Source organism: Capronia epimyces, assembly GCF_000585565.1.
Source record: "Capronia epimyces CBS 606.96 chromosome Unknown aczIQ-supercont1.5, whole genome shotgun sequence".
Taxonomy (NCBI): Eukaryota; Fungi; Ascomycota; class Eurotiomycetes; order Chaetothyriales; family Herpotrichiellaceae; genus Capronia; species Capronia epimyces.
The window spans coordinates 171579-192835 of NW_006912908.1; the positions used below are offsets into that span (position 1 = coordinate 171579).

Consider the following 21257-nt stretch of genomic DNA (forward strand, 5'->3'; position numbering starts at 1 on the left):
ATCGCCCGGTAAAGCATCAAGATGGGATTGTTCCAACGCTGCGGAATACGCCGCATCTTCCTTGGTCTAGCCAGATATCCTGCTATCTCACACTCCATGGGCGCCGTTTGGAAAAGTCTCAGCCTCAGACACCAACCATGACTTTAGGGAACATCTAACTCAGGGACACAGACAGCTGCGGTGAACGACCTACTGGAGCCTGGATAATGGGAACGTCTGTCCATGGAAGATGGTTCCAATGACTGGTCGTTTTGGAGAAGCTTTTGTCGAAGCAATCACCTCAATCGATCCCTTCTAGACAAGGATGATAGCGGGTATGGATGAACGTAAGCGACACTACATTTGACCTTCTCAACTGACACAGGAATAATGAAAGGGACTTATGGCTTGCAAATGACGATGATGTCTAGGAGATCAGAAGAACACAGGCCATGCACGAATCACAGTATGACTCTGACAAGGAGGCACTTTTGGACAAAGAATCATGTCAAATATTGTGCCACCATAATCTCTTTTGTATTGGAAGCTTTCTGCACTGGTCCACCTCAGAATGGAGTACAGTATTATCCACAATGAACCCAAGGACCACCCGGATCAGCATATCCCCAAGCCGTATCTAGGGATGAGCACCCGGAATGCGAGGACAACAACGTGTACACGGAGGCCTCCCATACTGCCATTTTAAGAGTTCTCCAGCCTCGATTCGCATCACTTCAGGATACCTATTTCTTCTTATCTGAGTTCCTATTGCGGGTACCGACCATATTGAAGCTCCCGAAGGATTTGTGCCAAACAACACCGCTCGGTTCGTTTCAAATACAAGATCAGGTTCCTCATCGCCTTTCAGCTTCACGGCGACTATTCCTACATGTCTTAAACATCCCATCATCCTGTCTCTAGCACTGAACTGCCTTTGTCGCCTCTTCTTCCGCCCCCTATGGCTCCACGAGATAAAAAGGCTCCCGGTGCAGCAGACAAAAACAGACGGCAACGGGAGACTGGTATTCTCGACCCAACACCCATCGTCAAAGCATCCTCTGGCATTCAAAACAAGCGGCCCGTGACCCGCTCTGCAGAATCCCAACCTGTGCCATCCTACACCACCCAGCCGGCTCGTACGAAACACAAACGTTCGCAAGCCACAGAGGCCGAAGCTGACGAGCCAAAGGACGCGCCCTCTGCAAAGCAGCACCGAAAAGATATTCCCTGCGACCGCAAGTCCTCTACGCAGCCCCTGCAGAAGCAGATAAGTGGTGAAGCTGAAGCTGAAGGCGAAGTCGACGAGTCAGAAGGCGTGTATCTCTCAGAGAAACGTCAGGAATCCACACCACTCTCAGAGCAGGACTTGGAAGCACTGTACAAGGAGGTGATGGACGCGGCAGCCAACAGATCGCGGCCTCTCAAACGCACGTTGGCATCGGAAGAGATTACCTACCGATCCAAGAGTTCTTCCAGCACCCAGTTCTTCTACCGCACGTATCATCTCCGAGATGTGGGGATTCAGGTATACACAGAGCCGCCTGACTACATCGAAGCCGCTGTCAACAGCATTGCCAACACCGAAGTCTCTAAACAGCGCCGAGCTGAAGTTAGCGGTATTGCTCGAAAGCTCCACGATGACTGGGTCATTTTAATCCAGAGTGGATGTGGCGAGGATTGCGGTCTTCATCCACTCTACGGTGCCCTCAGAACTCTAAGCCCAAAGAGTCTCATTTCTATTGATAAGGCCGCCTGGCGAGAGGAACTTAAGCCAGTGAAACCATGTGACGATTTCAGCTTCCTGAACGGTGTCAGTGAACATGCAGAAGAAGTGGAAGTTGACAGTGACACCGACCGAGCACAGAAGCGGCAGAAGCGGTCCACCACCTCGCCAGGCAACGATTCACAAGACTTTATCCTGACAAACACCCCTGTCGCCCTTGGTCCGATGAGAGAGGAAGATCGCTACCCGATCAAAACCCCCATCCCTGACCTCTCAATAGGCCTTCATCTCGATGCTCTGACCACTGCTCTTTCGCAAAGTCTCAATTTTTCCAAGGTCAAGACCACACGTCTCATCGATTGGCTCCAGACAGAGATGATACAGCACAAGCCAGATACGCCTTTTGAGCCAGCATTACTCTTTAGACCTGCCGAACGCGCCTTTAACCTCGCCTTCCCATTTGCAGTTGTCGAAGGCAAGGCCTACTCGACGGGCAAACAGATTTTCGAGGCGGAGAACCAAGCGGCGGTTGCCGGGGCGTGTGGGCTCAAGATACAGCTTGGTCTAGATAGGCTAGTTAACAAGGGTTCCGGGGTTGAGAGTACCCAGCCTCCACTCTTCTTCTCCATCACCACACAAGGTCCCATCCACGAGCTCTGGTATCACTGGACCGTGGAGGAAGATGGTATACGCACATTTGAATCGAACCTGCTGGACAGTTGGAACGCCATGTTGGTGGAGCGTGGGGGGGATTTTGTGATCCGGCTCAACAATGTGCTAACTTGGGGTGCAGGTCCGTTTGCGAGATCGGTGGTTGAGCGTCTGGAGGTGGCAGCCCTCACGACACTGGCTGGATGAATGTTGGGCAGTGCTCACGACAACGTGTGGATGAATGCTGGGGGGAAGACTGGACCTTGCGCAAACCCCAGTTGCGTGGCAGATGGGTGGTATGGAGCTCTATGATTGGTATTGCAGGTTTGATGGCAGCGTTGCCTGGGAAGGTTAAGAAGAAGAGGAGTTAGCCGGCTGCGCAGGAGACAAGACGGGCATGCGTGAACCGCTGATGCGACAAGGCTGTTCCTGGTTGATGATTACAGAGGCTTGGACTGCAATTGAATGCTTGTGGCTTTTCCAGCTGCGGCTGGTAGAGAAGAGAGGAAGGGAAGAAGGGAAGAAGAGAAGAAGCTGATTAGGGAGGCGACCTCGGCCTCGATTCTAAATTCGGATATGGATTGTAACAACTAGACACTCGGAGTATTGGCTCTTCTAGTTTCTATTTCCTATTTCCTGTTTCCCATTTAGACCTAGATCTAGATCCTGGATAGCGGAGCGGTGTCGTTTTCTACAAGTAAGATGTTACACCTACAGGAACGCAGACCTTGGAGATGAGTTTCGACTCTGTCGCGGTTACAGTACCGTTGTAGTTCTGATTCTAACAAGGCCTAATTACCTAGGCATTAAGGTATTAAACCCTTATCTTAAGCTTGAGGCCTAAGCCCCACGGTCTCGTGAGCAAACTAACATACTCAAATGCAGTATTGCCGCTGGCACCTCTGATATTGCTTAATACTTCAAGAGCCTGCTGTACAGGAAATTATACGGAGTATCTGTACTCCGTACAGTAGATCGACTCCTCCAAGTACCATGTCGACGCATGGTTTAGGTAGATTCCATAGGCCTAGTGAGCTCGTCACTTTGATGCCTGCTCGCCAAGTGACATTGCTGCTTGACTACCTAGGTAAGCTGCGCCACCACTGTCCGCCTTCGACGCCATGCTCACCAATTCCTCAGCATGGGATTGGGCTATGTGTTACGGTGTTTCGTCGAAATCTACGATGTGGAAGTGTCCTTTCACAGCGTGATACTGCGTGACTTCCTGGCATCTCTGTTGACAACGTTCCCTAAATACACTGCTGAATCGAAACCCGTCACGATCTCTACAAGAGTCATGAAAGAGATTCAGTCCTTGCACGACGGTTTTCATCGCTTCGCAGCGTCCGTTTCATCGGATTTATCTCAGGATGCACCCAGGTCGAGGTTCACAATTGGCGGCCTATCTTCGTTCCCTTCATCGCAACAAGCTCTCGCGCAGCACCTCCGCACTTTTATCTCGACATCCCACATCTCTTCCCTAACCTGACCATCCTCCTCGATGTCACAAAGTGGCTCGCTATCTCTTCAAATATTCGTACCAGTTCCCTACATACCAACCGACCCTACGTACCCGACATGAACGCACCCGCAGCGTGTTGAGCACCGCCCCGAACGCGGCCGGTCTGGTCTTGCTTTTCTTCTTCAAGACATCCGGACAAATTCGGAGCCTATGAGAATCTCAGAACAGGGAACAAGAGGCACTGGAGTCAATAGGAGGGAACAAAGACCTCCGTTTTAAGAGCTTGGCCTTCGAGGGAAGCGCTTGGTGGCACTGGTCTCCAAATAGACAATGACATTTGCCTGGTGGGAAGTCAGATGCGGCCCGTTTGTCTCCGAATGTGGACGATATTTCGCCAAATACAGACGAGACATGGATATCTGTGCGCAATAGTGAGCATCCCTTCGAAACGATGCTAACGCGGACGTCGGGATATTTGGAAGAAATCATGCCAGCTTTACGAGACGTTGTGACCACGCCCGGATAGCTCACGGCCAGACTTCAAAGGCTCACCATCGACTATCGACGCTTTCATAACCGAGCCCAGAAATCCGAATACACAAGCATGCACGTCCCGAAAGCGAATTCAACCCAGCCGATGAGGGGAAGTGGCGCTGTCAATCCCATCTCCATCAGCTCGGCACCCCCAAAAGCCTCCCCACTGCAAGCTCTTTTGGGTAAATAACCAGGTTCAATCCGTTAAACCTCTCCAGATCGCAAATTCCCTTCGAGCGCCCGAACCTCCGAATTTGCCGGGCGTGGCTCCGCGGGCCGATCATACCTCAGCTTCTTCAGGCCAAGGCAAACCGATACCATCGTTCTTGGGCTCGCTCCACCCGGAGCATTCTGGAGAGCGCAGAGACGTAAAGCAAACCCAGGTGGCGTTTCGCATGCTCTTTACATTGGAACGCTCTTGGCTCGCAGGTGGTGCATCCGCGGCGAAGGAAATCTTCCGAGCCCTCCGACCATGCAGAGTAAGGTATAAGACGAGATCGGAATTCCCTTTTCACCATGTTCTCCCAGAAAACAACCAAGAATCACGCTCAGCCGCGATCCCAAGTTCTTTTCGCATCACATCTGATGCTATCCTTTTCGAAACATCGACGGTCCTCAATCAGCCCTCTGGTTTCGATAACAGACCTACCAACGATTTCTTGACGAAACCACCCACACATATAAAGACGTCTACGAGGAGGAAGGGCGAGGGGCGGATGGTAAAGTTCTGAGTATGCCGACAAATTCGGTATTCACCGAGCTCTTCTCGTTGAGTTCACGACAGACCTAAGGTGGCACAGTCCCAATCGTCAATGAGGAACGTCTCTGTTGACATATGTGCCTCTTTCTCACTGGTCATTGAACAAAGAGATCACCTTCCGACACAACAGCCAGCCAATATTCTTGGTTCTTCCCGAAGTCTTCATTCCTGTTCGTCTTGATCATCGAAGGGCCAATGCCTCTCAAGCATTTGTCTCTCAAACTCTGACTCTGCCAATTTGAGTGCGTTCTTTTTCAACTCTGTCGCAAGTGCCTTGGATGCTTCGTACCGTTCGTTAGGTACCCAGCCTTCGGCGCCAACACCAAGACTTTCGATAGTCGTTTCCGTTGCTTCTCCATCTCCCTCATGTCGCGATCAAGACTTGAACAATCTTGGACTTCTGCCTGCGAGTAAGATATAGGGCAAGGTGGAGCAGCATTATTTGTTGCTGGTAAGACGATCCTGGACCAGTTTTTCATTGCTTTTACCAATTCTCGCTTCAAAGTCACGTTTTCTCCCAAGATTACGAAAGATTGAAAGTCTCAGGATCTTTAATCGTTTTCGTTAGTACGATATCAAGCCCTTTGCAAGATGCTCGTACGAAACAAATAATTTGCCACAGCTAATGGGGCTCATCCCCTGGCTTTGTGAGATCTTCAGGACAGGTTCAACGACTATTCATGGAGGCTGACCGAACAGATCACTATCGAGCCAGAACAAATGAAGCAGGCCTGCCGCTGCCGCTTCGTGATCGACGACCGAGGTTGGAAACATCCGTCGCAAGTACATGAACCTGCGGGCTGCCTGGCCTTCCTTTCCAATTTCAATTCTCAAGCTTGGCCGGAGACACCTGGCCTGAGACACCTGCTTTGGATCTTCCTGTATTCACTCCATCAACCTCGATCGGGCTGGAGATCGGGTCGCTCCCCTCGATTACATTGTCCTGGGGCATCAGCTTGCTCTCGATGACCTCCAAAGGCACCACGACGTGATCCTCCTTGAAGTACATGGTGTCCTCGATCTGAGAAAGCGCCAGATAGGCAAAGATGATCGTGCCCACGGCGTATAACGCGAAGATGACGCCGGCCTCCCGAAGAAAAGAAATCTCCAAGCTGTCGATGCCGAAGAAGAGAGCTTCGCCGGCGGCGTGAGTTGTCAAACTTAGTGCTCGGAGTGCACTGATAATGGTCCTTCGAGACTTCTTCCTCTCACAACTGACAACGGGCGATCCTGCTGCTTGCTTAGCCAGGCTAGATGAACAACTCACTGAATTGATTTGATGACTCGTGCGAGACGAAAGACCGTACTTCAATCTACCCTGCTCTGTTTTCCATCGGCGTCTCTTTTCAACAAGAACTGCAAATGATGATAGGAGGTGCTTCGGCACTCAAATGTTGCCCATCAACGACGGCCTAGTAATCGTCGAAGCCGCAGGAATCAAAGTCCTTACCGCGTTGGATGCCCGGGATCTTGGTGAACATCTCATAGGTGTGGCTAGTCTGCTATCACATCATCACTGAGGTTGACTCTGTGGCGAGGAGACATGAGGTATTCGATATTCTACTAATCGTTGCCAAATATCCAGAGAAGGGAAGCAAACATTCCCCCAAAAGACCGGCCACGTTGACGAGCCGTGATGCCCGAGACTTGGGTTACACCTAGCTTGCCCAATTACGATAACAGATGGGGGATTCGACGTTAATGACTTCGACTGGGCCAGCTAGCTCTAGCTAGGTTTGGTAGATAGGGATAGAAGAGGCGCTTGGCAAGTTGTCACAGTGTTCCTGTTCCTCGGATTGAAGGCTCCAAATCAGCTCCGGAAGGCTGGTTCGCGATTGAGGAGATTGGTTGATAATGTCTGTGCCAATATCAAACATCCTTTGCACACCTTCGATTCTGCCCACCGACTTTGCAATCTCCACCAGTAACTTTCCATAAGCCCAGATATCACCTCCCCTCCCTTCCTCGAATGTGAAGTGTGCGTCTGCGCCGACCCTTTCGCGGAGTTCGGGGGCAAGCCAATTCCAAGTGACGCCACCAATACCGCTGATATCAATGATGACGGCAATTCCATGATCATCGAGGACGATATTGGAAGGCTTGAGATCCATGTGGGTGATACCTCGGCAATGTAGAGTTTGTAATCCATGACCAATCTGAACGGGCCACTGCCTCCAAGGAAGATCGGTCCAACTCTTCTCTTGTAAACATCGTTCAAGGGTACCACCTGAATAGTACTCCAATAGGAAACCACGTATAACTTGTTGGTTGTTGGCGCATGTCCTTGTTTGGAATGGGTTGGTGGAAACAATCACGGCAAAGAGTTGCGCGATATAGGGTCTACCGCGACACTGTTTCAGGTTTTCTAGTTCTTGTAGGATCACCGTGGTGTCGGATTGTTCGTAGAAAGGTCTTTCGATGGGCTTATAAATGTATGAAGCCCTCGTATTATCAAGCACTTGAACTAGAATGGCGGAGCTAGTAATGTGGTCTTGTGTTTGGATCTCTGACAGTAATATCTTGGGCGGCCAGGAATCATCATCGGTGTAGGGTGGGTAGAGAATCCTAGAGCTGTCTTCATGGATGATGATACTTATTCTGCAAGCGTGGTCCAAATATCTATTCGTATGACCATCTGGAGCTGTTGTGCCAAGTAAAAAGTCCCTCGGAAGGATATTTGATACCTCTGCTTCCGAAGACTCAAGCCTCAGTTCTATCGCCGTGACTGTATCATCCAGCAACTGATCCTTGAGCTTTTCGAATTCGATCAACTGAACGAATGATTGAAACTCTTCGCGTCTTTAGGATTTCGAAGCGAGTGGCTTGCTCAGAAAGGTACAGCAAGAGGAGTTTTGAAGCGGCTCGATATGGAAAGTCACTTTGGTATGCCATACTGAGGAGCCGGAGTGGAATATGACACTTTGGTGACGCGTGTATGGCTCAGGATCTCCAGTCCATTGCCAATCATCATCCTCGGTATACGAGGTTAGTTCGATTCGAGTCGCCATAGCAAAAGGGAGCGTTGGGATTGTTTAGTCCCATTACAAACATCAAGGTAGTAGTGGTGAGCAAGAAACGGTGGGCTTTTGCGCTGTAGATACCATCCATGTCCTAGGGAAAGCTGACTTCTTCTGGGAGCGAAATTTATCAAGCCGCGTCGGCAGTCAAGAATTTACCTGTAGGTTGGACAAATTAATGTCTGCTACAGTGTGTTGAGAAGGTGATGTCGTGGCATGTACCGGGTAAGGGGCTGAGTACAGCGCGGCATCATCCTGCTCCCAAAGAAGGGTGGGATGATCACATGTCACCGAGTCTCATGGCGTGTGACAGCAAACGCTCTACGATCACAGGCGCAGACGGCTTAAGCGCCTCTCAAATGGCACCTCCCCTCGCCCTCATGAAACTACTGTACCACCGGCCCTGCCCTCATGGAAACTATAACCTCCTTCGCTCTCATAAGACTGCCACCTCACTCGCCCTCATGAAACTACTGTACCAGCAGCCCTGCCCCCATGGAAACTATAACCTGCTTCGCGAGACTATAGCCTCCCTCGCCCTCATCATGAGCAATCATGGCTCCTCAAGACAATCCAACCGCTCGGAAGGCCGCATTGCAGTCCCCAGACCCGCCAAATCAAGGTTATATACCTGCTCCCATCCTCGATCTCGGGCTGACCAGAGCAGGGAAAGTCCTCAGGGCATCAAGGAGGAGCAAAAAGGGAATCCTTCTCAACAGAGCACACGTCTGCGTCACTTGGCTGAGGCTAACGAGGCTCAGCTAACGACCAGCACGCCTCTTCCGCCGTCTCCAGTAAGCCATGCTAAAAGCTTCGATCTGAGCTGGCTGTCAACATTGCCCTGCAACAGAGGACTGACCCTACTTAGGATGCACATATATTGCCTACAGTTCTGCAGTCGAGTCCTCTGGGAGCAGAGACCCAGCAACTGTACCTGCCCTCTCGAAAGCGACCACTCCCTGCCGAAAACACATTTCCTCACAAAGCTGTGAGACTGACACAGAAACAGACTGGTTCGATAACGCATTGGGCCGAGACACACCACTGGCCGCAAGATTTTTGTGACAATAGTGGCGATATAAGCCACCTAATAGCCAGAAAACGGTCTACGCCCACGTCGGATGTAGAGTCGGTCACATCCAAATCAAGGACACCAAGTGACCAGAGGACTCGGGAGGAGAAGACTGCTCCTTACAGAGACTCGCGCTATGAAGCTCTACTCGAGTTGCACGGCAGTTTCATGGTCGATTCAAAGCTTGGTATCAACTACAACAGCAAGACTCTCATTCAGAACCTTTTCCAGAAAGAGCAACCCATCCCGAAGGATTCGCTGTTTCGTGATGACCTGTTCCAATCTACCTGTCGAAAGATACGGAACCGAAATGAAGCTCGAGTTCTTCAAGATATCTCTCAATTAATAGTGCCATCTGCAGAACAATTTGCGACTTATGGTGCACATCACCTCAACTGCCTAGTTGAAAGTGTCAATGAAGGCTGGAACAACTCCATCACGATAACCGAGCCCCGACCGCAACCAGACTACGCCGTAGGGTTCGCCCGCTCTGCATTTACGGACGAGCAACTACAGAAATTTTCGCTTTTCGTTGGCGGACTTTATGACCAGTCCTTCTTTATGGGCACATGGTATATGTACTTCCCCTTTTTTACGGCCGAATGCGGTACGGGTGGAAATATTGTGGCAGATCGACAGAACGCACACAGTATGACACTGGCTGTTCGAGCGATTGTCGAACTCTTCAGGCTAGTGAAACGTGAAAAAGAGGTTCATCGAGAGATCCTCGCCTTTTCCATTTCGCACGACAACGAATCAGCGAGCATCTATGGCTGTTATCCAGTAATCGACGGCAGTAAGACAACCTATTACCGCCATACTATTCATGACTTTTATTTCACCACACTCAATGGGAAGGAGAGATGGATGGCCTATAAGTTCACTAAGAGTATCTATGATCTGTGGATGCCAGCTCACTTGAAAAGATTGTGTTCAGCAATCGATGCAATACCATCCGACATAGAGTTCCAACTCACACAGGGATCCAAGCTGCAATTATCCGAATCCGGACTCTCTCAAAGTCTAAAGAGTCATCATGTTTCTGCGGCAGAACCTAGACATGACGACAGGCTTGCGCTTAGCAATTCTTAGGAAGACACTCCAGACACCTCTGTTACACCGGCAGCGGGAGAGGGGGCATTCAAGAAGCCCAGGATGCCCAGGAAGAGATGAGACTAGCTATCATGGACGTCGCTCCAGCCAGCACTATCTTCCCAACAATAGGACGGGCGAAGTTCAAAGCCCATGAAGAGATGAGATTTGGCTTCTGGGAAGACAAGCCGGGCGTCTCGATTTCTCCAACAATAGGACAGATGACGTTCCCGTTCTGAAGGGGGGAGACTTGGTATCCATATGGGCGGACAGTGTCGAGAGGGAGAGGTGTGATCAAGACAAGGGTGCACTTCCAACATGATATTGTCTCTATCAGCACGCAAATCATGCACGTGTTGTTTGGTGCCATTGAGATGTGATGAATTTTTCGGGATACCCATGTACAACTATACTTGTCGCTGGCTCAGAGATCCTCTTCCAGACCCATTCCATCTTGGTCCTTGTCTCCAACAGATTCCACTGTAAATATCTCAGTGGCTTCCCACCTGTGAAGGACCAGTCCGGTAGGAGGTCGATACACTACTAGTCTACGGATACTCTCACGAGCTGTGGCCAGCAATTCCGATGCCCATGGCCGACAAATCTATGCCCCGTGGGAAGAATGAGACTTCAACAATAGACAATAGGAAGACGGATCAAATCCTGCTTCGAGCCACGCTTTACGCAACTTGGTCTCATCTAGCCAGCCAGTCTTTTTTTGGAAGAGGTCGAGCGAATTGGATGAAGAATGATCCGTCCACTCTAAGCCATATGTAGAAGGGTGTTTGTACACCGATTATCTGTTGTATAGACTCTTGAAGTTCACGGAAGCTGCAGAATTGGCTTCTGGACCAGCACGCTTCGATCACACCTCACTCGATATTTCTTGGCCGTAGATGCCACGGCGAAATCACCGTCCCGAAGATCTTGTTTGATGCATTTAATGTCGGACGCTTGTCGGACTCGTGAGGAACACGTCGTCCCAAGACGCCAAAACGTAAAGGCAGGTTGGAAAATCCAATCGGTCTTCCCGAAGTTGGTCTTTGAATCCTCGTCCCTTACATGCACCGCGGAGCCAAAGTCAAAGCCCTTGAGTGCGTTGTGACGATCGACCCCGCGGTTGAAAATGGTGATATCTCCATCAAGATAGTCTCGACTCTTCAGATGTGCCAGGGCGCTCGACTTATGAGCTCCCGGATCCACTGGTCACACATTGTCTCAGTTCAGCCCTCCCAAGCCTTCTTTCTCAACGGGCACGAGCTTTTCGAGGATGAGAAGATTGTGCTTCACGTTGTTGGATTGAACGCTCCGCTCCGCGCAGTATTCCGGTGAGGGTCATATCCGAGGTCATCGTCGTGTAGAGAAGGTGCTCTTTCTTAAAGCAGTCGAAGCTGGTCAAGGGATGCGTCAGTTGGCCCGGGGAGCATTTCTCGTCGACCGTGAAACCATTGCTAGTAGGGTACGGTATTGGAACGGAACTCTGATCACAGTGGTTGTGATCAGCTCAAATACCATTCCCCCCACCTGAGATGGCCCGGGGCTGAGACACCTCGAGGAAGATAGATCATATGGAGTGATCTAAGTGTTAGTTAGGCATTGCAATGAATGGCAGTTAATAGTTGCCTGCGTGTAAAGAGCGAGACGTTCGTCTCATTATCCGTGCACTCCGAGCACTGAGTTTGCCAACTACAGCGACTCTGGTCCGCCAGAGGCTGCATGATCCTTCCTGGCACAGGAGCAGAGATCGTTGTCGAGGAGGAGGGGTGGCTAAGGAGAGGGCGTGAGTGAGTGAAGAGTGGAAGGGTGAGCGGGAGGGAGGAATGGAGTCGCGCTCGATATCTACTGTAAAAGCGGCGCCGAACTGGCGAGTGCGGCGAGTTCGCCATGAATTTGAATAAATTACAGTATCTTCTGCTATTGAGCTGACAACAACCAACAACTACCCAGTCTGCACCACAGGCACAGACTTTGCATCCATCCTGACTCGGACACCAGACCTCTCCCTCTCCCTCTCCCCTGACTAGAAAGTTAAAGTGACTGCCGGTCCCTTTGGTGCTGTCCAGTTGTCATATTCCACCACCGCCACCACCACCACCACCACCGGCGCCGCATCCTCCTCACAAGCACAAGCCATGGCGCAAAACAAACCCCCCGGGCCCGACCAGTCACGCAACGAGTACATCCCATCCTTCATCTCAAAGCGACCGTTCTGGGCCGAGACAACCTCGGATGCAGACTACCTCGAGCATCAGCGTCTGCAGACGGCGTCGAAAGACACCCTTGACCAGGCCAAATGGTACGAGCGAGGCAAGAAGGCCGGGCCTGCGGCGACCAAATTCCGCAAGGGCGCATGCGAGAACTGCGGCGCCATGACGCACAAGACGAAAGAGTGTCTCAGCCGACCGAGGAAGCTCGGCGCCCGCTGGACGGGCAAGGACATCCAGGCGGACGAGGTGGTTGAGGATGTGCAGCTCGGGTGGGATGCGAAGCGCGATCGCTGGAACGGCTACGACAGTCGCGAGTACAGCGCCGTGGTCCAGGAGTATGAGGAACTCGAGGCGCTGAAACGCGCGGCGGCCAAATCCAAAGGCGAGACGATAGAGAACGGCGAGGTCGACGGCGACGGCGACGGTGACGCTGATGGAGGAGACTCGGACGCCCGGTACGGCGAAGAGACAGACATGGGTCGGTCACAGCCGACGTCGACCCGCCAGCTCCGTCTGCGAGAAGACACGGCAAACTACCTACGCAATCTGGACCTGGACTCGGCCAGGTACGACCCCAAGACGCGCACGATGGACACGTCGGCCTTGAAGGCGGCGGGCGAGACGGACGCGGACGAAGGCTTTGTGCGGCCTTCGGACGAGGCGGCTGAGTTTGAACGCGCGCAGCGCTACGCATGGGAGACTCAAGAGGCGGCCAAGAGCGCGGACACGAAGAAACTACACCTCCAGGCGAACCCGACCGAAGGCGAGGTTCTGCGCAAGAAGCAGGAGCAAGAGGCGGCGGAGAAGAAGGCGGCGGCGCGCAAGGCCCTGCTGGACAAATACGGCGGCGACGAGCATCTGAAGCCGAACCCGCTGCTGAAGAAGGCACACCAGGTCGTGGCCAACGAGCGCTACGTCGAGTACGACGAGGCCGGGCGCATCAAGGGCGAAGAACGCAAGGTCGCCCGCTCCAAGTACGCCGAGGACGTGTTGGTCAACAACCACACCTCCGTCTGGGGCAGTTGGTGGCGCGATTTTGTCTGGGGCTACGCCTGCTGTCACTCGACCGTCAAGAACAGTTACTGCACCGGCGAGGCCGGCCGCGTCGCCTTCGAAGAGGCCCAGGACATGAGGACGGGCTTGGCTCTGACGCTCGAAGATGCGCCGCCGGAGAAGGAGACGACAAAGGAGACGCTGACGGCTGAGGAGGACCCCGACTCCGTCGAAACTGCGACATCGACATCGACGTCGAGACCGAAACCGACCACGACGGAACCGGCCCAAGCCCAAGCCCCCGCGAAGAAGCGCACTCTACAGGAACTCCAGTCTGGCATCTCCGAGGAAGAGCTTGAGTCGTACAAGCGCAGTCGCGTCGCCGCCGACGATCCGATGGCTGCACTGCTGGGGACCGATCAACTCGTTGACTTGTAGTCATGGTACTATCACAATCACAGGATGAGAACCCTGCTAACCCACCAGCACCACCACCAGTACGAGCACCAGCATCAGCATCATCAGCAGCACTTTGATCATATGAGCATCTGTTCTGGGATCCTGCGCAAACCCAACTCCATGCATTGGTGACATCCGAACCCCTTCAGACTGCCCGGAGTCGGAATGCCTAGAAGCAAATCCAAATCCTGGACGGGATCGATTCTGCAGCTGTGGGTAGAACAGAACACGCACGTCTGGCTTGCATGCATGACATCTATGTGCTTTTCATCTTTATCGTTCAAGCCATGACCTGCATAGTATGGAGACACCGGGGACTACGGGGACTACAAGGTGGCAGGCAACAGGGAAGAGGAAAGGACATAGAATTTGCTGCCAAACGATACCGTGGCCCAGTCGGGATTTCGGAACCTGGTATCCGTCTCCCATGAATCCTGCACTTTATCCCTGCATTTAGTTGCCTTCTCTAGGATTTACGAAAGCCTCAGCCTCGCAACGAACCACTTCAGACTGATTGTGACCTCGAATGCTATCCATTTAGGAATGTGGCCATTCAACGTCCAACGAACCCGTCAATGGGAGCTAGGTCATGACCGGGATGCTCGACCTGACGTTCCAACCACCCACCCTAAAACTCACTTTCAGATCGTCGACAACAACGGTGGCCTCCACAAGAACTTGCACATGCCCACAAATGCCACACCTCGTGACAGCAGTCTTCAGCAGCGCAGCGCATCTGTGACCACAGCTTTCGTTGCTCCCTCCTCTTCTCCTCCAACACCAGCTCTCGGACCCGTGTCCGCTCGGCCTCTTCCGCAGCGCTGAAGAGGCCAGGCATGCTTTCCATGCTCCTCAAATACAAGAGAGTGGATGAAGGATACCCAGGAATCTGTCCCATGACGGAGTGCGGAAGGCTAGGCGGAGATCTGAGCCGTGCAGATTCAAAATATGGCCCCTCTTGCATTGACGACGCGCCCTGATCGGGACTGTCCGGGACATGCATCTGGGGTGACATGGACGGAGGCGACAGATAGATAGCAGGGCTCAATGATTCATCTTCGGAAACCCCCTGCGGCGGTGGAGACTCGGCTGCCCGGGCTTCTCCCATCTCCTGCGGCTCCTGGTTGAAAGGGACACCAGTTCCAACCTCGCAGCCCATATCGTTGAAGGGTATCTGAGAAAGTGCATTCTCTGCGTCGACTCTCTCACAAGCCTTGTCGATCTCCCTCACTTGTTCCTCAATTGCACTGAGTTGGGCCGTTCGCGCAATCGGGTGCGCCTCTAGACTCCTCCCGCCGACACCGTGGCCGCTCGCTCGAGGCCCAAACCTCCCTCTGATATAGGTACCATCATCGGCTTGGGCTAGTGCTCCAGTCCCGTTATTGGCGGTAACCACACCGGGCGGCAGGGGGACACGTCCGTGCTTAAGAGACGGCGGCGGAGGACTAACAACCCGTGCCATCCCCAGCATTGCCAGGGTTCGCTTGAGAACCTCGCTGGGAGGGCCCATCTGAGGGTTCTGAGGGCCTAACAAAGGGGACCCCAGAAGGCGAGGACTGATCGGTGGCTGCTCGTCACTTCCGTCCTGGGAATGCCGCCAAAGACGATTCCAAAGTGACCTCCCGGGAGAATGCTGTCCCGGAAGCCTGTAATCATTGGCCTCCTCCGTCCCAAAGGATGGCAGGCCTGGCGGTGTGGGAACTCGATAGGGTGGAGATTGGACAGGCTTGTTCGGAAGGGCAGGACACCAGTTGCTCCGATCGATGTCGTTGCTGGAAGATGAAGAACGGCGAGGATTCGCATTCGATGCCACAGGCTGACAGATGCGGTCCAAGTCGTTCATTGACAGTGAACGGCGGCGGTCTAAAGACGTAGAAGGCAGCGCCTTCCTCAGGGGCCATGGTGAAGTAGCGGTTTGGGGATGTATTGAACGGATCGATTGTTGAGAGTGAACAATCTGCGACTTCCGCTCTGGACTGGCTGACAGGCGAGGGAGGGATGCTGACTGTCGGATGCTATGAATGCTACTCTGTTCCAGAATGCTGGTGAGTTGCGGCGGAGGCCAATGGCTATGGGGGGTGGATGGCTTGTCGAGTAGGCCTCCCGGGGACGAGGGCAGTGACAGCGTGCCGTCATTGTCAGGTGCATCTCGTGCCGACTCTTGTTCTTCTGACCGAAAACTCTCACGCGAACGAACCGCCTCGGCATTGTAAATTGAATCCTGCTCTGCTTCTCGGCTCTCAGAGGAGTCAAGCTGACGAGTCAGGGACCGTCTCGACCTAATTCGGCCGAGGGCATTCAGCTTGGGAGAGGCGGCGGTAATTTCAGGGGAGGAAGAGTCAGCCATTGTTTAGTGCTCTGCCACGTTTCTTTCCGCGGGCTTGAGGGAACTGAGAGTGATTTGAAGGTGCGCACGCATGCCATGCAGCACGCGCCAGCATTCGAGACGATCGGCCGTTCACGAGTCGAAACGAATGGATGGGATATAGTGAATGGAAGGGATGGACCAATAAGTTGGTGCTGGAAGTAAGAATGAGTTTGTGGTGAGGACCTCTGGGGGTCAGAGCATTGATAGAAGGAGAAGCGGAAGGCAGCAGGTATAGGGCACCAGACAGAGGAGCAGCCGCGATGTAGAAAGCTTCAAATGTAGCTGCAGACTCAGCGTCAAGTATTCAAAACGGCAGGCACGACATCCTGGCCGAGGTAAGATGCAACCATATCTTCCAGCAATGCCATACCAGCAGCAGTGGTGGTCCAATGTTAAGTGCCAACAAGAAGGGAAGGGAATGGCCCTTTTGATTATGCCAGTGTGATCACACCCATGACTGGCGCAGTATTGATTATGATGATGATTAAGATTCAGGCGCCCGCCCAGGGCAACTTTTGGACCAGGAGCGACGCTCCAGGTGGCTGTTCATGCACTTGAAGTGGCCAAAGCAATCGTTAAGTGTGGTGAAGAAGAGGAGGAACTCTTAAAGGCCCGGTTGAGGTGTCGAGGTGTCCTTGGTGGCACGAGTTTGCTGTAGGTCTTTTTTCAAGCCCTTGATGATGCCCTCCAGACGCCGTCGTTCTTCTTGTTCAGCCTGTAGCAATGTCAGCCAACAGCATCGCCTCAATGTGGTCGATGATGCCTTACCTTGATGGCCCGGAGGTTTTCTGTCCTTGTTTCACGCATCATCTTCTTGAACTCGTTCTTCAAGACCATTGTGGAGGTGGTTTCATTGGGCAATCCGGCTTTCGCACCCAGCCATTTGACCTTCTCTTCATTCAATTGTGACTCGAGCATTTCACACCGTTGTTGAAGGCCATCGACGGATTCTTCCAACCGTTCCCGCTCTTTCTCGTCATCGATACTTTGCTTTGTCATTATTTCGTAGTCTTCAATGGTATCTTTCAACTCCTTCTGCAGCGCATTGACTTTGTTTTGCAACTCGGCGCTGCCTGCACCTTTCGTTTCGTGTTGAGTTTGTAGAAAATCCAGCTGACTTTCGAGCTCCTTGTTCCGCGAGTTCAGGTCATCGATCACTTTTTGAATGGCAGGATTCATCGAAACATCTGCTGCTCGCTGGGCGCGTGTGCCATAAGCACCGTCCAATTCCGCCTTCACCAGAGTGAGTTCGGTCTGGGCCCGAACGACTTCCGATTCCAATCCTTTCATCTCTTCTCGGACTTTCGATAGTTCGGCTTCTGCGTCGGCCTTGGCGGCACTCAGGTCGTTGATCTGCCTGCGAAGATTGTTGCTGTTTTCATCCCGCCCGGTCTCCAGTTCTGCAGACTTGGTTGCAACTTGGGCCAATTCTGTACGATGGCTCTCAAGCTCTGCCTCTGTCCGTTCTTTCGCTGCTCTCACCTCTTGTAACTCAATGAGGACTTGCTCGGTCTTCGACTCCGAGTCGAGTCGCAATTGACTGAGTTCTGATTGTAGCAGCACCAGCTCTTCTTGTTTAGCCTGCAAATCGGCCATCAACTTGTCTTCCATTTCTTTGCGTGCTGATCGCTCTAGCTCAACGGCCTTCGTGTCACTGACGCCGCGCTGCTGTTCGAAAAGGACATTCTCCTGTTTGGCCAGGTCTAACTGCTCCACTAAAAGGTGGATTTGGTTTTGAGCATGCTGAGTCTCTTCTTCGCCCACGGCCTGGATTCGTTTGGCTTCTTCTAGCTGGTCCGTCAACTCTCGGATTTTGGTATCACGCTCGGCATCCGATTTAGTGTTGAGTTCTCGTTGTTGTTGGATCTGTCTGGTCAGAATATCCTTTTGCTCAACAAGAGTATCAACCCGTTGGTTTAAACGATCGAGGACAGTCACAGAGAATGCTAGTTGAGATTGTAGATCTTTCCCCCTAGGCTCGTCCTGTTGCAATAGAGGGCTGTGACCGGCCGAGTTTGTCTTCTCCAGCATGTCTTGCAGTCGGTTGTTGACATCCCCCAGCTGTTCTTCCGAGTCAAATATCGATTTCTGGACTGAGCCGTGGCCTCGGGCCTGTGCAGCTTCCATCACGTCCAAACCCTGGGACAGGTAGACTAGGTAGGCTTGGATCTGGGCGCTAATGGGGCCCATCATATGCTCATCGGTTGGCTGAGGTGGCGGGTCAAAATGTTCATGTGAATCGGCTTGAGCAATCATCGAATGTAGTCGTTCATTGAGCTCCTGCAGGCGCCGTGCGACGTTGTCGATGGCCTTGGTTTCGCTATCTCCGGCCCTGTCCTTGTTCATCTTCGATGGTATTTGTCCAAAGTTTGTCACATAGTCTGGAACCTGGTACAAGCTCCGTTCGTCGAAGTCATCGATTCCGCCCATCCCAGAGTTATGATCGTTCGGTTGGCTGGCCATACTTTCCGGACTCCGGGGCAACTCTGTCCTTCGCAGATTTTTCTTCAAGCCTTTGTGTGTCATCTGAAGGATCCCGGCTGCGTGCTGCAAAAGCCGTCTTTCCGTGTAGTCCAGTCTCCGTTCCAGTTCTGAGAGCTCCTGGGTGAATTCCTGGACCTTCCTGCTGCTAGCGGCGTATTCATCATCTGCGCGGGTGACGACATCTTCACCTGCGCTCGGTTGGCTCCCCATGAAACTTCGCCGCGACCGTTTTGGTGAATGACCGGCTGCAATGGCTTTGTCGCGGGTAGAATATAATCGGTTCAGTGATTGAGCTGCATCGCGCAGCTTGCTTTCCAGAGCCAGTTTCCTTCTCGTTGTGTCAATTTTGTTCTTCAGGACGTTCTTCTCCCTTTTCAGCTGTTCCACCTCTTCGAATGATAGAACCTCGAATTCTCGGCTGTCGGTAATTGCGGTCTCGGTCAGAAGATGCATTGCCACGGGGTCATTGATGTTTAGAACGGTCGAATTTCGAGGCGGGTTTCGGCTGAGCTGCTCAAAGTCAGTGTCATCGCATTAGGGAGTTACCAGGCTGTGTACCGGTGCGAAACGAGGAGTTTGCTGCTCTTCCAATGAGCCGCGCAACGCGCCCATCATGAAGGAACTCGGCGGGCCAATGGCTGGAGAATCATCGATCGGGCCAGGACCGCTGTAGACAGAACTGGGAACATAGCGACTGCGATTGTCGTCGACGCTCTCCGCCGAGGACTGCCTCATGCCAAAACTGAAAGGCTGCATCTCGCTTCCGTGTCAACCAATGCCGTCCTCCTCTCGACAGATATCCAATTGCTTCCCTTCCGAAGCCCAATTTCAGCAGTGCGAGACGTCGGGTAGAGTGGGAATCAAGGGTTCAGAGCCACATGGCATGTTGTAACTATCGTCCTGGCCGGCGCGAGTTCGGGTGGTCTGGAGCGTGGGGAGGTAACTAAAGGACGACACCCAAACGAGCTTGACCAAAATAGAACCCAAAAGAAAGACACCCCGTGGTGAGAGGATGTTCTTGGTTTGATGTGGTCTGATCAAGATAGATAGCATCACAGACACCGTTCTCTAGGACCAAAGTCAGGGGTCTCCGAGCGACTGAGCAAATGAAGGAGGCGCAAAGTAATTCGCACAGCACCTGCGGGAGACGCGTTCGGCAGCGTTAGCGACGGCATCAGCCACACCGGCAAATCACGCCTTGGGCGGAGGTGGGCAGCCAATGGGCGCCCAGAACGGCCTGATTAGCCCTAGGCAAGCATTGCGCATTGTTCACTGTATGCTCCGCAGGAACCTTTGCAGTCAGGCTCAGCGGTTTGCTGGCGAATGCTCCGCCAAGCAATGGTATGTGTACGGAGATGTGTTCATCCCTACTCCGTACTATTAGGCGCCTACCTGACAGGTAGTCACTGAGAGTCTTGTCCATTTGATCCAGTTTATAGAGTGTCTTCGGAGTAGACATGGCTTGTTTCATCCATGCTATTTAAAGTCCAGTCTAACCCCTTCTCTTTCCTGAGCTTGGGGTCTGCGTGACCCGGGACACCTTCCTGTCTCGACTCTCGCTCGTGGACAACCTCCGAGGTTCCTGACCAGGAAACTGCGCTCGTCGACTCTGTAACTCAGGACGTACAGTATAGGTGGAAACAGATTGCCTGCCTCCGAATCCTCTCCCCTCCGATGCCTTGTCAAAGCTCTCTTGTCGCCACCCATGAACGATGAGCGTTCACGTCGTCTGCTAGTCCTTATCGCAGTTCGTATTCTACGTCCCTCAGAAGCGCCGTCGCCCGAATCAGACATCCATTCCTTTCAGGACAGCACGAAAGACATTGTCAGATGTGGAAATCATCCATAGGTGCAACCAAACCGAGCCTCAGAATTTTCTCTTTCACATGCCATACGAACACAGCGTCCTTAGGCCCTGCCAAAATTTAGCCATCAAGTTTGGGTACGAGGTGACCAAGTATGAAGCACGGAGTCAAGAGAACGCATACAATATCTTGGAGCCAAATATAGTTCGAGTGCCGAAGGTCCATCTCTTCGAGGATCAGCAGGGCCGTAGCTATCTCGTTATGGATTTGGAAGGCCAAGTACAAAATTCTATCACAGACGTCCGGCAACTTTGTGCCTTATCTCGTGGTCTCGATCATCTGGTTACGCGACCTTCCTTCAGGCCTGGGCCGTTCGTTAGGTGACGGTCCATCTTGTGCTCTTCTCTTCGATGAATCCTGTCCTCCTATATTTGAGACCATTGAACAGATCGAGCAATGATATAATATTCGACACCTTGTCCCGCAAACGGTATTTCATTTCAAAATTCAACCCCAACACTTTGTTATCTCGACCTGTTTCCGCGAACTATCTTATGGCTCACAGGTCAACCACCTTGGGTGCTGGATTGGGCCTTGGCTGACTACTACCCAAGAATATTCGAAGCCTGTTCTCAACGTATCCGAACGGAT

The 21257-nt window shown here is 52.4% G+C and overlaps 7 protein-coding genes across 7 annotated transcripts; 3 read left to right on the top strand and 4 right to left on the bottom strand.

Annotated features, from left to right (window-relative positions):
• Positions 1–937: 937 nt before the first annotated feature.
• Positions 938–2560, top strand: A1O3_06050 (uncharacterized protein; the record flags this gene model as incomplete). Its single annotated transcript, XM_007736170.1, has 1 exon — positions 938–2560. The coding sequence occupies one exon, from the start codon at positions 938–940 to the stop codon at positions 2558–2560; it is 1623 nt and encodes a 540-aa protein (XP_007734360.1).
• Positions 2561–5932: 3372 nt separating this feature from the next.
• A1O3_06051 (serine/threonine protein kinase) lies at positions 5933–8080 on the bottom strand (the record flags this gene model as incomplete). Its single annotated transcript, XM_007736171.1, has 3 exons — positions 5933–6465; positions 6887–7908; positions 8004–8080. The coding sequence occupies 3 exons, from the start codon at positions 8078–8080 to the stop codon at positions 5933–5935; spliced, it is 1632 nt and encodes a 543-aa protein (XP_007734361.1).
• A 591-nt stretch (positions 8081–8671) lies between these two features.
• On the top strand, positions 8672–10290 carry A1O3_06052 (uncharacterized protein; the record flags this gene model as incomplete). The annotated part of the gene is made up of 3 exons (XM_007736172.1): positions 8672–8748; positions 8794–8920; positions 8995–10290. The coding sequence occupies 3 exons, from the start codon at positions 8672–8674 to the stop codon at positions 10288–10290; spliced, it is 1500 nt and encodes a 499-aa protein (XP_007734362.1).
• An 806-nt stretch (positions 10291–11096) lies between these two features.
• Positions 11097–11439, bottom strand: A1O3_06053 (uncharacterized protein; the record flags this gene model as incomplete). Its single annotated transcript, XM_007736173.1, has 1 exon — positions 11097–11439. A coding segment is annotated over one exon (327 nt), but the record flags the coding sequence as incomplete, so codon positions are not given.
• Positions 11440–12422: 983 nt separating this feature from the next.
• A1O3_06054 (uncharacterized protein) lies at positions 12423–13928 on the top strand (the record flags this gene model as incomplete). The annotated part of the gene is made up of 1 exon (XM_007736174.1): positions 12423–13928. The coding sequence occupies one exon, from the start codon at positions 12423–12425 to the stop codon at positions 13926–13928; it is 1506 nt and encodes a 501-aa protein (XP_007734364.1).
• A 649-nt stretch (positions 13929–14577) lies between these two features.
• On the bottom strand, positions 14578–15792 carry A1O3_06055 (uncharacterized protein; the record flags this gene model as incomplete). The annotated part of the gene is made up of 1 exon (XM_007736175.1): positions 14578–15792. The coding sequence occupies one exon, from the start codon at positions 15790–15792 to the stop codon at positions 14578–14580; it is 1215 nt and encodes a 404-aa protein (XP_007734365.1).
• A 1129-nt stretch (positions 15793–16921) lies between these two features.
• A1O3_06056 (uncharacterized protein) lies at positions 16922–19557 on the bottom strand (the record flags this gene model as incomplete). The annotated part of the gene is made up of 3 exons (XM_007736176.1): positions 16922–17032; positions 17086–19311; positions 19360–19557. 3 exons carry the CDS (start codon positions 19555–19557, stop codon positions 16922–16924), a joined length of 2535 nt encoding a protein of 844 aa, XP_007734366.1.
• Between the last annotated feature and the right edge of the window lie 1700 nt (positions 19558–21257).